The 16,510-nt window shown below is 46.3% G+C and overlaps 1 protein-coding gene across 1 annotated transcript in view; it reads right to left on the bottom strand.

The window, feature by feature from the left end:
• Window positions 1-2,101: 2,101 nt before the first annotated feature.
• LOC310873404 (glycogen phosphorylase, brain form-like) overlaps window positions 2,102-16,510 on the bottom strand; it is a gene marked incomplete at both ends in the record, with an annotated part of 20,575 nt that continues 6,166 nt past the window's right edge. Inside the window, 16 exons of the mRNA XM_083785774.1 lie at window positions 2,102-2,386; window positions 3,009-3,595; window positions 5,168-5,434; window positions 7,306-7,363; window positions 7,648-8,650; window positions 9,162-9,214; window positions 9,350-9,511; window positions 9,717-9,783; window positions 11,063-11,197; window positions 12,036-12,243; window positions 13,279-13,420; window positions 13,544-13,602; window positions 14,051-14,198; window positions 14,562-14,663; window positions 15,978-16,092; window positions 16,452-16,510. The exon at window positions 16,452-16,510 is cut by the window's right edge and continues 99 nt beyond it. Of these exons, the coding sequence (XP_083641900.1) occupies window positions 2,102-2,386; window positions 3,009-3,595; window positions 5,168-5,434; window positions 7,306-7,363; window positions 7,648-8,650; window positions 9,162-9,214; window positions 9,350-9,511; window positions 9,717-9,783; window positions 11,063-11,197; window positions 12,036-12,243; window positions 13,279-13,420; window positions 13,544-13,602; window positions 14,051-14,198; window positions 14,562-14,663; window positions 15,978-16,092; window positions 16,452-16,510 (3,450 nt within the window). The remainder of the gene's footprint in view (window positions 2,387-3,008; window positions 3,596-5,167; window positions 5,435-7,305; window positions 7,364-7,647; window positions 8,651-9,161; window positions 9,215-9,349; window positions 9,512-9,716; window positions 9,784-11,062; window positions 11,198-12,035; window positions 12,244-13,278; window positions 13,421-13,543; window positions 13,603-14,050; window positions 14,199-14,561; window positions 14,664-15,977; window positions 16,093-16,451) is intronic.

Raw genomic sequence — 16,510 nt, 5'->3', positions numbered from 1 at the left:
TGAGGGAGGGAAGGAGGGAGGGCGGGAAGGAAGCACCCTGCTGAGGGAGGGAAGGAGGGAGCACGCTGCTGAGGGAGGGAAGGAGGGAGCACGCTGCTGAGGGAGGGAAGGAGGGAGGGCGGGAAGGAAGCACCCTGCTGAGGGAGGGAAGGAGGGAGCACGCTGCTGAGGGAGGGAAGGAAGGAGGGAAGGATAAGGGCGGGAAGGAAGCACGCTGCTGAGGGAGGGAAGGAGGGAGGGAAGGAGGGAGGGAGCACGCTGCTGAGGGAGGGAAGGAGGGAGGGAAGGAGGGCGGGAGGGAGGGAGGGAAGGAGGGAGGGCGGGAAGGAAGCACCCTGCTGAGGGAGGGAAGGAGGGAGCACGCTGCTGAGGGAGGGAGAGCGGGAAGGAAGCACGCTGCTGAGGGAGGGAAGGAGGGAGGGAAGGAGGGAGCACGCTGCTGAAGGAGGGAAGGAGGGAGGGAAGGAGGGAGGGCGGGAAGGAGGCACCCTGCTGAGGGAGGGAAGGAGGGAGCGCGCTGCTGAGGGAGGGAAGGAGGGGAAGGAGGAGGGAAGGAGGGCTGGATGGAGGCTGAAAGACGAGCATTCTGTTGACTCGATGTAGGCCGACTTGTGCACCGGAGTTGAACTGCAGTTGCAGGGACATGATAGGGATTTGGTGCAGGCACGCTCTGGCTGCAATGGAATTCTTACTGCTGTGAAGGTGCGGTTTGTACTGGGTTGGAGCCGGTACTCTTGGGTCGGCCGTGATGGTGCACGGTGAACCGTGCGATGACTGAGATGAAACCTTCGGCGGAAGGTTTGTAGGAGAGGAGAGGGGAGGGAGAGGAGCAGGCACAGGTTATGCGTTAGGGTTGGATGTACGGGCCTGGTCTGTTCAGGACCGAGGCTGTTAGTAGAGGTAGCGGATTAAGCGATACCTTGATGGGGTGGGAGTGCCAAGTGGTAGACTAGACAATTATGGGATGCTAGCCTTAGAAGGAGTGGGAGGATAGAGGGGCTGCTTGCCTGGGCGAGGTTGCGTTAATTCCTTCATGGTGACAATAGCTTCATAGTTGTCGCAGAAACATAACGCAACCTTTGCTGTACGTTCCGGCTCACGTGCGTGTTGCACGTTGCATCGAAGTTAATAACAGACAATCAGCAGATTGTTTGAACTGTAGATTTCCGATGGTGTTAACGGGTGCCCGGCATACGGACAGTTAACTGGGTAAAAGCATGTTACATCAAATGTTGATAGGCAGACAATCGGTAAATTGTTTAACTGTAGATGTCCGATGATGTTAGCGGATGGCCGGCATACGGACAGATAACTGGGTAAATGCTCATTACAACAGATGTTAGTGAGCAGACAATTGGTAAATTGTTTGACTGTAGATGTCCGATGGTGTTACGGTTAACAGATGGCCGGCATACGGACAGATAACTGGGTAAATGCTCATTACAACAGATGTTAGTGAGCAGACAATTGGTAAATGTTTGACTGTAGATGTCCGATGGTGTTACGGTTAACAGATGGCCGGCATACGGACAGATAACTGGGTAAATGCTCATTACAACAGACGTTAGTGAGCAGACAATTGGTAAATTGTTTGACTGTAGATGTCCGATGGTGTTACGGTTAACAGATGGCCGGCATACGGACAGATAGCTGGGTAAATGGGTGCACGGCCCACTTGGAACCCATGCCATTTAGCCCATGTCAAAACCCGTGTGGGGCCCAGGTGGACATGTTGGCTGGGTAGTATGAATGAAATTTGATCTATTGAAGATTCTGACCTTCAAATGTACATGATTTTTGTATTGATTGTATTGCTGTATTGTTCTTTCTGCTTTGGCAATGTAAACGTATGTTTCACATGCCAATAAAGCCCTTTGAATTGAATTGAATGCATTGATTGATTCATTGAATATCCATTAACAGCCTGCAGAATTACGGTACACTTCAGGCACGAACTCAATACGAGGACTGTCAACTGTGAGTGGACGACCCAATTAAGCATTACGCTTGTTTACAACAGGGTCCATGTTCGATCATCAAAAATGTGGTTACTCAGTGTAGTAGTAAACTTTTGATATTATTGTCGGATGTTGAAGGAAACTTAGCTTTGTGTGTTGTAGTTGCTTGGTGGGGCCGTGGGGCGGGTGTGAAGCTCGGCCAAGTTCGGCGCGGCATCTGGGAGTGACGTCGTCGAATCGGTGAAGGTGACGGGTCCGTGGCGACCTTGAAGTGTGCCGGTTTGAAGTTGCGGCGGGGGGGAAGAGTTGATTTCTCGGATCGCGGTGGTGTTGTCATTTGTGTCCCGCGAGTCGAACTGAACGGCGCCGTTCAGTGAGACGGCATGAACGAGATCGATGAGGAAGCGGTTGATGGCGGCGTGTAGACGCTGGAATACAGGAACGTCGTGGCTGGCTCCTGGCTGGCGTTAGTGGCGTCTGTCCGAGGTTTCTCCGACGTGGAACGGTGCTGATAGTGTGGTCCGTCCGTGGTGGCGAGGTAACTTAAGTTGTGGGTAAGTAATGATAACTTTTTAAATCGGACGGCGATTCGGCGGGGCCGCGGAGGGGCAAACACGGAAGCGGCCTGTGTGACTGCGAGATACGTGACGTGAGTCATACGAAGAACGAAGCACGAAATGGCAGGTAGACGTGCAGGTATAAATACGTGGAGAAGGGGAGGGGTTTGGGTGGAATGCTATCAGTTACCATGGTAGATAGTCGATGGGGGGTACTGGATGGTTACCATGGTTATGTTAGTAAACGATTTATCATAGAAGGCACGGTCTTCCTCCTGAACATGCGTTGTACCAACTTCAATAAAGAGTCCAAGATGCTGGAAAAGGGGACAGGGAGGAGCATAATGCTTATCGAGCCCTAGCCATTTAGCAAAGAATAGAAATAAACAGTGAATAGAAATAAACAGTCATTTATGAAAAAGATTAAATGCAGAGATACAAATTTACTGCCCGACAGACGAAGTCAAGACAATGGTTGCCTCTTGTCGTTCACCTCCATCTCCCACTTCTCCAGAAAACCCTGCAGGTTTAAGTTGAACACATCGATTCCCTTCAACGACAGGTGTACCCCATTAGGACAATACAGCTCTTTGTTGGACCCGCACCAGATGTTGTCATGGGCCAGAGTGGTCCCGCCAAGCTCTGTGATGATGCTGTGGATGCGACGGTTCACTGTGGTTCTGACCAGCTCCATCTCGTTGCCCTCGGGCGAGGAGTGGTCCCACACCATGCGAGGCAGAATGTTGGACCACACCAGCAGACACTGTGGGAAGATGCTCCTCATGGAGGTCAGGTCATTCTTCATTGAGGCCAGGAGATCCGTGGGGCTGTCCGTGCTCAGGTCGTTGCCGCCCAGGTGAATGATCAGCATGTCAGGATTGGGCCATGTCTCCTTCAGTTGGTGGAGCAGGGGCAGAAGCTGGGGCCAGGTCATGCCCAGATGGCTCTTCCACCGGATGGCCACGTTGTTGGGGTCCATGCCCAGCTGCATACCCTCCTCCGGGGCCAGGGACGTGGCCCTGACATGGGCCTTGTCCACGAGCAAGTGGCCACAGACCCACACATTCCTCAGGGGATTGCCTATAGGGGAAGTTGACAGGACGAGGTGTGAGTTATAAAGCCTCTTGGAGTGATAATACTTTTTTAGTTTTGTAGCCTTTTTTGTAACCACTCTGTTTTCAAGAGAGTTGCTCTTAACTGGTTTGGGTTCAACCCAGACCCAACATTTGTGTTGTGTCCTTGACATCAGGATAAATACTGTGAACAATGCCAGGATAAACATTACAATAAACACCAAAAACACATCTAAAATACACTGATGAGGTTCCTTATTTATAAGTGGTTTAGTGCAGTGTTTCTCAAAGTCGGTTAAGTTAAGTTAATACAGTAGCATCAAAATCTATTGAACCACTTTAACCCTATTTTATATTATATTTAGGCTGAAAATATCCACTCTACAAGGTCACAACACGGTGCGATGCGCTGTGATCTTGTACTGTAAATCTGCTGTTTTTTTCTTTTGTTCAGAAACATCTTTCTATAATATATCAGAAGAATACATTTAAAACTACAACAAATCTCTAATGCACAAAATCTTAAACAATGTGGGGGTCTTTCACATGACATTTTTTGAGAACCACTGGTTTAGTGGATAACAATGTACTAAACCCATCAGAGGACCTGAAATAACCATTCTTTCTGAATCGTGTTATCTTTTGGGAATTTAAACCAAAGAGCTAACGGAAGTGAGAGTCATACTGCGAGTCATACTGTGATTTGACTTTAGGACAGAGATTATTCAGACATTTGACCCTGCTGTGGAAACCTAAATGTAGCTATAGTGAATACCAGAAAACTGCCACTCATGCCGGAACTGCCCACAGCCATGCAAGACAACATGCCGTTGAAATGGATGCATTTCAGATGCGTTGTGAGTGGGCCCTTCCTGGTCAGTGCTGCCCACCCGTTTAGATAGCTCAGGGAATAGAAGAAAGTACACATTTTTCTTCAGTATTAAATGAGCATTTTTTTGTGGCTGTTGTTTATTTGCTGTCACATTGTACTCATGGAACAAATACTCAACATCACTTCAACAAAATGAAAGAATACTTTAGGAACCACTTTATTAACAACCATGTTCTACAACAACATTAGCTGTTCCAGATCACCAATACCAATTCTTTCCTCAGCAGGTTATTTTGATACATTGAATGAATGTGATTCAGACAAAGAACAACTATTGGCATGTTACGAATACTAATGAAGGAATAGCCAGCACACAAGAAATAATGTCCTTTTCACATGGTTTATTTACCTCTGATGTGTTTTGGCCTGCTGGGCCTTCCTCAGCATTGTGACAAGTTAACAAGAAGTGAGGTATATATGCATGATATAATCAAGTGCAAATTGTGCAATTGAATACAGGTGCCAACTGTCATCACCTTGTACTCAATGTTTACATTCATATGGTACCAAGACAGGATAAATGCCATGTGAAATAGTAAATATATAAAAATAGTAAATAGTGACAACAGGAAAATATACATTCAACATTAAATGTCTCTCTCGTTTTTTAAAGGGTGGAGTCGACTACCGCCACTCCTGGTGAGATCAGGGCTCATTCTTACCCTGTTTCAGGAACAATGATCTCACCACAGGTCAACCAATCACCAAACATGTCCGGGGGTCTGCGGACCCTCTGAGGCCTCCGGAAAGGGGTAGAAGCTGAGGGGTACTGGATGCATCCTTGATCAGGGTCTTGGGCGCTGGCCTCATCATCAAGCTGAGACCAAGCAGGCCTGCCAGGAGGAGGTGAAGCTGATGGTGAAGAGTGGAGACCCTGAAGGGCCCCTGTAGCGCCATCCTCTGTCTCTGACAGGATATCCCACAGGTCTGGGTCTGCAGGGCTTTCGTCTAATGCTGGGGAGTGGTAGGTACATCCAAACACGGGTGCGCAACCGGTGAACCACGTAGGCTTAAACCAGCATGAGATAAAATGACTCACTCGGTGCTACTGAGGTCAAAAGAGAAGACACTGTGTATTAAGCTACATTGTGTAGGTCACAAAGCGCATGCTTTTTTATAGGAAGGGATGTTTAGCTAAGTCTTGCGTTTAATCCAGTGGATTCCAGCCACCAGAAGCATAAACACAGGTTCAATAAAAATAGATTTTCACTGGGAAAGAAATATTAATTTAAAATATTTTTTTAAGTAATAAGTAGAAGGGCGCAATTTGGGAAAATTACACGTATGGTGACCCGAGGAATATGCTGAAGGCTCATACATAGTCTGGATTTACGGTGGTGGGGTGACCACCGAACTACAACATGACGTCACGAGCCGCGGTGAAGAGCAAACCACCGCCACCGCTCCAGCCCTTCGCTCTGTTTTTACTCACCACCGCTCAACGTTATTTCAGCTCCGGTGGTCAGCTCACCACCGGAGCGGTGGTCACCTTACCACCGAAAATCCAGACTATGAATAGGCCTTGAGAGGAATGGCGTCGGAGGCTTACGCGACATGCGATTCAGATTTTTCCACACTATTACAGACGAACGGTAGAGAGACCATTACATTCTGCCTAAATATGTTTATCACATCAAGTGTACCAATTTGCGTGAGATGTGGAGCAAAAAGTGTACCTTTTGAAGAAAATCCCAAATGGCGGAAAATCTAGGCAGACACAAATGGCTGTGGTCTTAAAGGGAGTTGCGTCATGATGACACAAGGAATCCAGGGGAAATACAAATTTGATTCTATGACCTATGGTTCAAGAGTTAAAGGCCGAAAACCAGTGGGCGGATATATCGCCACCATGAGGCCAATGTCTTCCTGAATAGGTCATTGTACTGTGAACCTCTCACCTGCATAGGTCATTGTACTGTGAACCTCTCACCTGCATAGGTCATTGTACTGTGAACCTCTCACCTGCATAGGTCATTGTACTGTGAACCTCTCACCTGCATAGGTCATTGTACTGTGAACCTCTCTTCCAAATGTGGTAAATTATGGTTTCAGAAAGTAAAATACTTCAATGTGAGATGTCGCATTTTCCCATACAACGGGGAAACATTTATTCACTAATAAATTCATATCAATTACACAGGCTGCCTAGCTAGGGTTGTGTCAGTCTATTCAGGTAGACCACAATAAAGAAAACACAATCAACAATTAAAGTATATTTAGATTACTTGTGTCATCATATGAAGTAAAAAGAATAATTTAAAATATGTCATTTTTTAAGTGTCATTTTTCTATATAATAACTATTTGTTTCTTGTTTTTGTACCTCTGTATTGGTACTGTAGCGGGATAATGTTATTATCCTTGTTTCTGCAACCCACTGTTTCCTTGGTCTGCTGACTCTGGTTGGATTGGTCCAGCTGCAACACACACACACACACACACACACACACACACACACACACACACACACACACACACACACACACACACACACACACACACACACACACACACACACACACACACACACACACAACCATATTGGTCGTACAGTGGTGTAAGACCTGTGGCCGATTCTACAAATGCCTTTTAAATCAGCAGGTCTCACACTTTCAAGATTTTCAAGAATGTTCAAAAATAGCAGATGCACAAGCTGCGAGGTTGTGCATCTGCTATTTTTGAATAGCAAATGCAAAAAAAATGCTTTCCCGGTTTTAATGGGTTATTATTCTACTCTATAGCTAATTTTAAATGTGCTCACTGCTTCCTATACGTTTTTAGTGAGTAACAGTGGGATCAGGAGTTCGAGGGGGCGGACCCAGATACTTTGGCTTAGGGGTCGAGGCTTGAGCCTGAGCGATATAGTAGAAACCCCCTCTGGAACCTGCAGAGAAGATAGGAGTATGGGAGAAAAGTGAGGGAGGGAGGGTTACTGGAAACTAGCACACTGGCATTTTTTACACTTGAGTTTAAACACCCCGGTGATGGGCGAGGTAGGAGTGGCCAGGCTGGTTGGAGGTGGGTGAGTGGTTGGCAAGGGTGGAGTTGGCAGTGGCAGGTGGGTTGTCTTCTGCTTGGCCAAACCTCCCGAACCTCAGTTGTTCCAACTCATCAACTCAAATTTCCTTTGGACAACGCTAAATGACGTTACTACTCCTCAAGTCCTACCTCTTCTTTCTGTTCGGCCTCTATGTCGTCATCTTCAATGTTTGCCGAGCCCTGCAGACCGGAGACCAGGTCCGCTGGTACACTGAACCGAACTCTTTTGGTAGATTTGGCCCGTTCAGGGGGCAGAAGGTCGTTGTCAGACATCATGGGACTTGCGCTGTCAATGAATGGCTCAAAGGATGCCGCTTGACCAGCGGATGACTGACCGGCGTTCAGTTGACGCCGGGGAGGGCTGAGAGGTTTGCGGGCGTGGCTCCTAGGGGGAGGTTCTTTGGGAGACTGTTGGCTGAACTGAGGTACAGCATCGTGAGGGCAGGAGGAGCTGGATGGAGGTTCAGTGGAGATGGACGAGGTGAGGACAGAAGACTGTCTGGCTTGAGGAGGGAGAGCAGGCTCAGGGGGAGGGGGATCTTGGTGCAGCTCCGAAGCAAGAGGAGGTGGACTGTCAAGATTGGGCTGATCACCATCCAGGTGATCGCAATGCTGGTCTTCGTAGGGATCTTCATAAGCGTACGGGATGGTGTACGAGCAGCTGGCAGCATAGGGTTGCTTGCTATAGGGGCGGGGGCCATGGGGACGATCGCCATATAATCGGGTGTCAAAGTTGTGTTCGTAAGAAGAGGGACGATCCATGTAGCGGTAGGGGCCGCTGTATGGATCATTATAATGGTGTCCGTCCAGCTCATTGTAGGGTCTCCTAGGGTCCGGAGAGGATGGGGGGTACCGGCCATAAGGACTATCGAAACGTTTCTTCGGAACGGACCGGACCTGCTTAGCAGGCTGCCGCCCATGGCCGTAGTCGATCCAGGTACTCGGCTCGCCTGGCTCTGCTGCCCTGGGGTCTAGGGGCTCCACCAAGGCCTTCTTGTAGGCGATCACCTGGTTCAGCTCATCCAGCTCCTTCTTCTTCCTGGTCAGCTCCCCCTCCATCAGTAGCACTTGCCCTGCTTCCTCCTCAATGCTCCTCTTGCTTCTGCTGCTCCCCTTAGCAGCGTGAGGCGAGCTGCGATTGTGAGACAGAGGAACTTTTATTACGAATCTTTTGTATATTTTTACTCCTATTCTTAATCATTCCTATTTAAAAAAATACATTTGCAATTTGTGGGTAGTTTGCAATAATTTCACTATTTTACTCCTTTGCGACAATAAATCTAGGGAATGCGGTAACTAGCACAAGAGCTGGCAAAACCATTACTGATGCACAGCCTGCTGTATCTACTACTGTATCTACATTACTGATGCATAGCCACTGTATCTACTTTCTATTGTGGGAAGCACCAGCAGTGTTTGGGTCAAAACCATTACTGATGCATATCCTGCTGTATCTACTTTCTATTGTGGGAACTGGGAAGCACCAGCAGTGTTTGGGTCAAAACCATTACTGATGCATAGCCTGCTGTATCTACTTTCTATTGTGGGAAGCACCAGCAGTGTTTGGGTCAAATTGGGTGTATATTGGGCTGTTCGGATTGCCAGGTTAAATCTATTTGTACAATTATGCTTTGGCAACTCACCCAGAGTTTTCAGAGTCCTTGGAATCAGGCTCTTTAGTCAGCTTGATGGTCATCTTCAGCAATACACAAGAAACATTGGAATGTAATATTTATTATTTAAATATATTTCTTTTAATGTTTTACGCAACATCATGAATGATATCACCCAGCTGAGGCAGCTCTATCATCGAATGATCAAATGTAAATACCTCGCAGGACTCAAACAGCGGTTTGCTAGGGAGCGGGATTTTGATGTTACGAGGCTCCACCCCCCAGATCTTTGAGGCATACTGGGAGATAGTCCGGTCACTGGAAAACTTCCCCGAAGCTGCAATGTTCCTGATCACCTTGCGGGTCCATGCCTTGGGGTCCTGGTGAGGACGGACACAGGATGTTGGAGAGTTAACTCATTACGTCTCCATGTGTGTAAGGACAAAAATCTGCTATTTTTCAATAGCTAAATTATAACATAATGTATGTAGCCACCAAAAGAGGTTCCCGCTCAAAATGGGTTAATCTCAACGTGACCTCGAGAGAAAAAATGTAAATGATTCCTAAATGTTTCCCAGTCAGTACCTTGTACAGCTCAATGACTTTCTCCTGGCTGTGGATGTACGCCTCGTAGTCAGCGAACACCTTGAACCTGCAGAGAGGGAGTATCAGAGCACACACAAATGTCCATATTCTAACATTTGACTGGACTTGAAGGGGTATTTTTCACACACACTATATTCACTGATGCCCTAACGGGCATCAGTGAATATATTGTGGCAAACCAGGGGAAACAGCCAGGCCTATTCCCCACAGAATGAGGCTGGGGGAGGTGATAGAGGGAGTATATCACCCTGTACAGGTATTGCAGCCAATGGGAGCCTGGACATGGACGAACCTGCAGCCAGTAAGGCAATCACCAGAAGCTGTTAAAGAGCCGACGCCCAAGCTGTCTGGTGAGTCAGTGTGAACTAATGGAGGAGTGAGAAAGGAGGAATCTCTCTGTTCATGAGGAGGCTGGTATGAGGGAGATCTCTCAAGTGAGTACAAGACTAAATCAAACCTTTGGACCCACTTGGATGTGCTGTGCGTGTATTGTGGCTCACCTGGTCTCGTTCTCTCTCCCTCCCTCCTAGGCCAACTGAACTGGAGAGCCTACAGCACTCTCCCCCAACTAAAATAGTCACTGGCTCTCTCTCTGCTCTACCCACAGGACTGCAAGTGACTAGAAGCCTAAGCCCCTGACAAGAGGAACCCTTTGTTGATGTTTTGCCCCATTTTCCCCTTTCCCGTACACTTTAAATAAAAGACAATTTAAGTTTATGTTGAAGCTGACTCTGAGCCTCTTATTTTATTGTGAATCTGTACCTATTCTCCCCTGGGTTGCCACATACTGTATGGTGGAGAATGCGGGCAGCCTCTGTCCAGCATTGACAGATTCACAATAAAATAAGAGGCTCAGAGTCGGCTTCAACATAAACTTAAATTGTCTTTTATTTAAAGTGTCCGGGAAAGGGGAAAATGGGGCAAAACATCAGCACCAGACTGGGGGAAGCCGCTGAGATCACTTTGCTTGTCCCCGTGGATTGGAAATAGGATTTAAAAGGCTATCCGATGGTAGCGTGGATTACAGCACAGTTGTGTGCAATTATTCAATAAAGAATTATTACCCCTATTACTACAAAAATAATGTTTTATTGCTTAAACTTATGTATTCACTATTCATTGATTCACTAGTATACCAAAATCCATTTGAAAAAATTGCTTTCTCACTGTTCTCGGGTCAAATAATGATATGCGATTAAAATGCGATTAATCTAGATTAATTAATCGCAAAGCCTCTGATTAATTAGATTAATTTTTTTAATCGAGTCCCAGCTCTAATTTTTTGACACCCCTGATTACGTCCAGCCCCTCCCTCCTGTTCTTACCAGTCGTGATTCATTAACATGTCGACGATGTCTTGAAAGAGATCAGGCTGCAAGGGACTGAAGCATCCGCTCTCAATCTGATCCATGACCTGCCTCAGCTCTGGGAGACTGTCATAGTACTCTCTGGCATTGTACCTGGAGCACACGTGCACACACACACACACACACACACACACACACACACACACACACACACACACACACACACACACACACACACGTTCATATTCTTTAGGACATTAGCATCATCATTGCTGATTAAGAAAAAACTACACACCCAGTAACTTGTAAAACATAACTTCAGTTTGCTGATATCTGAATGCTTTTCATTTGTTCCATATTATAAAATGTAATGTTTTTGACTGCTACAGTAGGTATTAATATAATTTCAAGACCAATGGCCATTTTATACTTAAAGGTATATTCAGTGATTTCACTCAAAAAACCTTAGGTTTCGTTTTTGGCTGTGGGACCCAGCCTTTCGTCCAATCAGGATAGAGAGTCAAAAACGAAACCTAAGGTTTTTTGACCCCCAGGGGTTAACTGGGGACAGGGAGGAACTCCTTATATGGCCAGCACACTCTATAGTAGGGAGGATTATCACAACAAAACAAAAAAATAAGTGATATTTGAATTAAGTGAAATCACTGAATATACCTTTAATGTATTATCTAAATACTAAATACAACAGTGTTCAATCAGACAAAAATAATTATTGACAAAATTGCCCAGAACTGGCCCAGGCCGTGGCGTAACGGTCTGGGCACCGGACTGGTGATCCAGTCGCGGTGTGCCGCGGGTTCGACTCCCGGACCCGACACGGCCTTTACCGCATGTCATCCCCCATCTCTCTCCCGTTTCCTGTCAGCCTACTATCTATCCCTTAAAAAATCAATAAAAGGCGTAAGCCGCAAAAAAATATCTTAAAAAAAAAAAAAATGCCCAGAACTTAGAAGCAGATGAATCTTCTCACCCGTCCTGGTCCATCTCGTCCACATCCTTCACCCTCATACCGAAGATGAAGAGGTTCTCCTCCCCGGCTTCTTCTGCCATCTCCACGTTGGCTCCGTACATGGTGCCGATGGTCAGAGCTCCGTTCAGCATGAACTTCATGTTTCCTGTCCCAGAAGCCTCTGTGCCAGCCGTGGAGATCTGCTCAGACAGGTCTGCTGCTGGGATCACTGGGAACAGTATACACATGATACCGGGTTAATTATACAGACCTACACCACACCACACAAACACACGAGGACTGGGGTTAGATTCCTCCATGGTGCCTCCAGCTTGGCTATGGGCGCTCCGAGAAACACAACAGGCCGTGATCCCATCATTCCCATGCACCTTGTCAGTGGGACGCAACATTTGGAGTGATGGCACGTTCCTCTGTTACGCGTTACGCGCCCTCCCGGAGAAACTGCACACTCAAGTGAGAAGAAGCGGAGGTGTATCTACAATAAGGCGAGGGCAGGCGTCCGCCTGGCCAAATCCATTTCTGGCCTGGCCAAAATCCATACAAAAAGAGGACAAAAACAAGACCTGAGAACTATTAATGGACAGCTGATTGGCCGTTGCGGTAGAGCGCGACCCTCAATCACCCATTGGAATGTAAATGCATGCATTTCAGCCTTTGTATCCTACTGTCTGGCAGGTATATCTCTTTGAAAACCTTTAGTGCTACGATTGTGCGCGGGGAGACGACAATTAACACATCCTGCCTGCCCAAAACGTCATTCCTGGATACGCCACTGATCAGACGAGATCGATATGTGGTTGCGCCACGGTGTGAACTTGTAGATCGGATATTGTCACTAGTTTGGGCCCTGGGGAGACATCTACGGTAATTTCCTTTTTGGGTCTTGAGCTAAAGTGTTTGGGAACCACTGCATTAGGCGGCACGTCATCGCAGTGTCAATATGTCAACCACATTGGCTCCAATGAACAGCAGAGGTCAATGCGGTATCTGTGTGATTGTGTACAAAATATTGTTGCCGTCGGGCAGAAAGTTAGAAACCTCTTTTGTATTGATTAATGCTCTACTTTATCATACCTACAGCAGCACACAAAGGTATCACAAATAGCAGATCCACAAGCTGAGCTTGTAGATCTCTTTTTGAATTAGAATCCTATAAAGTAACAGTTTTGGACATACAGTATGAGGTTTCCACCCGACAGAGACGACAGAGCTCTCCTATCCTCCCATCCACTGATCTGAGCACCTTTCTCAGCCAGAGACACCCTGTAGTTCTCCAAGTAGATGACCTTCAGTCTGTTTCCCACCGTGGGGTCGTTGTTCACCACCTCAGCCACTGACGTGATCAACTTAATGGTCATCTTGGCCATGCGGCAGCCTGGGGTTGCCTGTTTGGATCAGAGGAGGAAGCACTGGTAGTATTAAATGAAATGGTAGTATAGAGAGTAATTTGTTTAGATTTTATACATTTGGTTTTTCTTGGTAGCTCTTTGTCATTAACGTGTGTGTACCTTTCCTCCAATCAGTACCGTCCTGGGCACAAAGTGTTTACTGGGATCTTTCTTGATGCCTGAAAGACAACAATGGAAGCATGTTAATTATTAGGGGCCACTCTGCTGTGCTGCCCGTCCTCCATAATACGGTAGGTCCAGTTCTATGCCAAATTGTCTCGACTGGCATTATGGTGAAATAGTGCAAAGTTTAAAAACGTTTTAAATGAATAACAAAAAAGTTGTACGTGCTACCACATAACCTAAATATAGGTCCAAGTGAGAAGAAATGCCCTTTGAACACAGTTTGTCCTTATGGGTTCCTGTAGCCCAGTTGTTTTTCTTTGGTGGGGTGTATTTTACAAATGTATTGCAGTTTATGTCAACCTAGTAGTTGGAAATGCTTAATAGAGCTTAGTAAATGCAACCCAAAAAAATCACTATAAAACCAGTACGGTTCAATGTCTCTCTGTGAGTGGCTTAGAGTAGGAAAGGATGCCTTGCTCCAGAACACAGTGTCAGCCTTACGGTTGTACAGGGTGATGACGTGCAGACAGTTGAGCAGCTGTCTCTTGTGCTCGTGGATCCTCTTCACCTGAACATCGAAGATAGATTCTGGATTTATCTTCACCTGGTATGTTTTTTCCAGGTACGCTGCAAACTTCCGCTTGTTCTCCTGGTAACACAAAACAATACAATAGAACAAACTCGAGCAGACTCGAAATGCTATTGTAAAGCAACAACGTTGTTGCTTGCTCACAAGAACAGATTGTGTCTAACTATGGAGTATAAATTACAGTCACATATGCACAAATGCAGAGAGCAGCCAATACCTGCCGATGTGAAATCTGTATCAAACATTTCATTGCCGCCAGAATCTCAGCCCCTTCGCTTGCATAGAATGGAAGTGAACTGGAAGCAAATATTAGATTTGGCCTTTTTCGAGCTTAGGCTAGCTGTTACTGCACACATTGACAGATACACACATTGACAGATACACAGATAGACAGATACATAGACAGACAGATGAGGTCTGTACCCGTTTAACATTGGCCACGTCTCTGATGAAAACATCGTCATCGATGAAGTCTATCAGCTTCTTCACATGCAACATGTCTGTCAGGAAGTCCTCCCCGATTTTCTAGAACACAAATATACACCAATCAGTATTAGTACTACTAGGAGTTGTACTCAGGGCTGTTTTAACAAATGGGCTTGAGCCCATCGGCTCAAGTGGTAAAGGGCCCAAAGTGCCGGATGAAAAAAAGAGAGGAGAAAAAAAGAGAGTAAGAATTGAGAGAAAATACATAGTCTTCTAGTATTGTCTTTGCGCTAAGTTCGTGGCATTTCCAGTCAGCCAATGAAATTACCGAAACATCTGCATCATCACCACTAAGACTTTTTACTGACTTGAGACCCTGGTTGTCTTTCCTGCTGCAGATGAACTAACTGTTGACAACTATTCATTACATTTCTAAAACACAAATGTAATCACTTTTTTTTTAATCCAGACAATTACAGCCAGCAGTCGCAGATTACTATGAAAACCTGAAAACCCCTTCCGTCGCTCCGTCACTCACGCCTGATTGTCGGTCCATCGCACCTTGTGACATCACGCCTCGCGACACGGTCCTTATATGGCAGTCTCCATATATGAAGATCACGGCGCCTCATGACACGCTCCTGAAGGTTCTCGGTCCGTCACGCCTCGTGACACGCTCCATATATGGCCGTCTCCATATATGAAGATCACGGCGATCTGACATCATCAAACCCTCTACACTCAAGACACGCTATATATGGCCATGAACCCTGGCCATGCCTGTTTTTCATTGTGCATTTTTTGGTCAATGAAAAACAGGAGAAATATATGGGAATATCAATATATGGCCATATTGTGACAGTCTCACGATAACCAGTGTGGTTGCCGCGACACAAGTCACACTTGCAAATGAACCAAGTTGGTACAACACATGGAGCTGACCATCATCACCTGGATCTCCATATATGAAGATCACAACACTGACCTCATCAAACCCTGTATAGCCATACATGGTTTGACAATACTAGATCTGCATATATGGGGCCGGCCAGCAACTCTACATCTGACCTCACTGACACCATATTAACAGTTTAACTCCTGCTTCTTTTTTTTTTTTTTTTTAAGATATTTTTTTGCGGCTTACGCCTTTTATTGATTTTTGAAGGGACAGACAGTAGGCTGACAGGAAACGGGAGAGAGATGGGGGGATGACATGCAGTAAAGGCCGTGTCGGGTCCGGGAGTCGAACCCGCGGCACACTGCGACTGGATTACCAGTCCGGTGCCCAGACCGTTACGCTACGGCCTGGGCCTAACTCCTGCTTCTTAACTGTGCCGTATTAAGGAGCTCTGTTGTTTCAGTGCGACCTCGCCCTTTGGGGCGTCTTACTGGTAATGGTAGTAGTAGTAGTACCTCAGCTATGATAGCGGCCAGTCCAGGGTTACAGAGCAGTAACCATCGTCGAGGTGTGATACCATTGGTTATATTCTGAAATTTCTCTGGTTCAACCTCATAGAAATTCTTGAATCTGGAAAACAAACACAAACATGTACAGATAGCATATACAGTACAATACATCATTTAGTCAGTGTTCTATTACTCACATATGCATAGAAAATGCTGCATAGATGATTACCTGGGCAGTGGGCATTGATCGAACTGAAGGTTTTTAAGAACCCATATTTTAAGAACCTGCTCATGGGAGCAGTTAAAAGGTTTACTTCAGTGTCTTGCTCAAGGACAAGCTGAGGGTGAGCTGAGGATCGCTCTAAAGGGAAGATATGGCAGCTGACCAAAATTAGCGCAAGTTCCTTTTATCACTCCCCTCAGCCAGGACAAATAAAGCTCCCACACACATACGCATGCACGCACGCACGCTGTACTCACACAGTGTTCTTCACCATGTCAGAGTGGGTCTCAGCCACTCCATTGACAGCGTGTGATCC

The sequence above is a fragment of the Protomyctophum parallelum genome (genome assembly GCF_964188405.1).
Source record: "Protomyctophum parallelum genome assembly, chromosome: 16".
NCBI classification, from domain to species: Eukaryota; Metazoa; Chordata; class Actinopteri; order Myctophiformes; family Myctophidae; genus Protomyctophum; species Protomyctophum parallelum.
The sequence above is the reverse complement of the archived record's forward strand: the minus strand, read 5'-3'. Positions and strand labels throughout refer to the sequence as shown.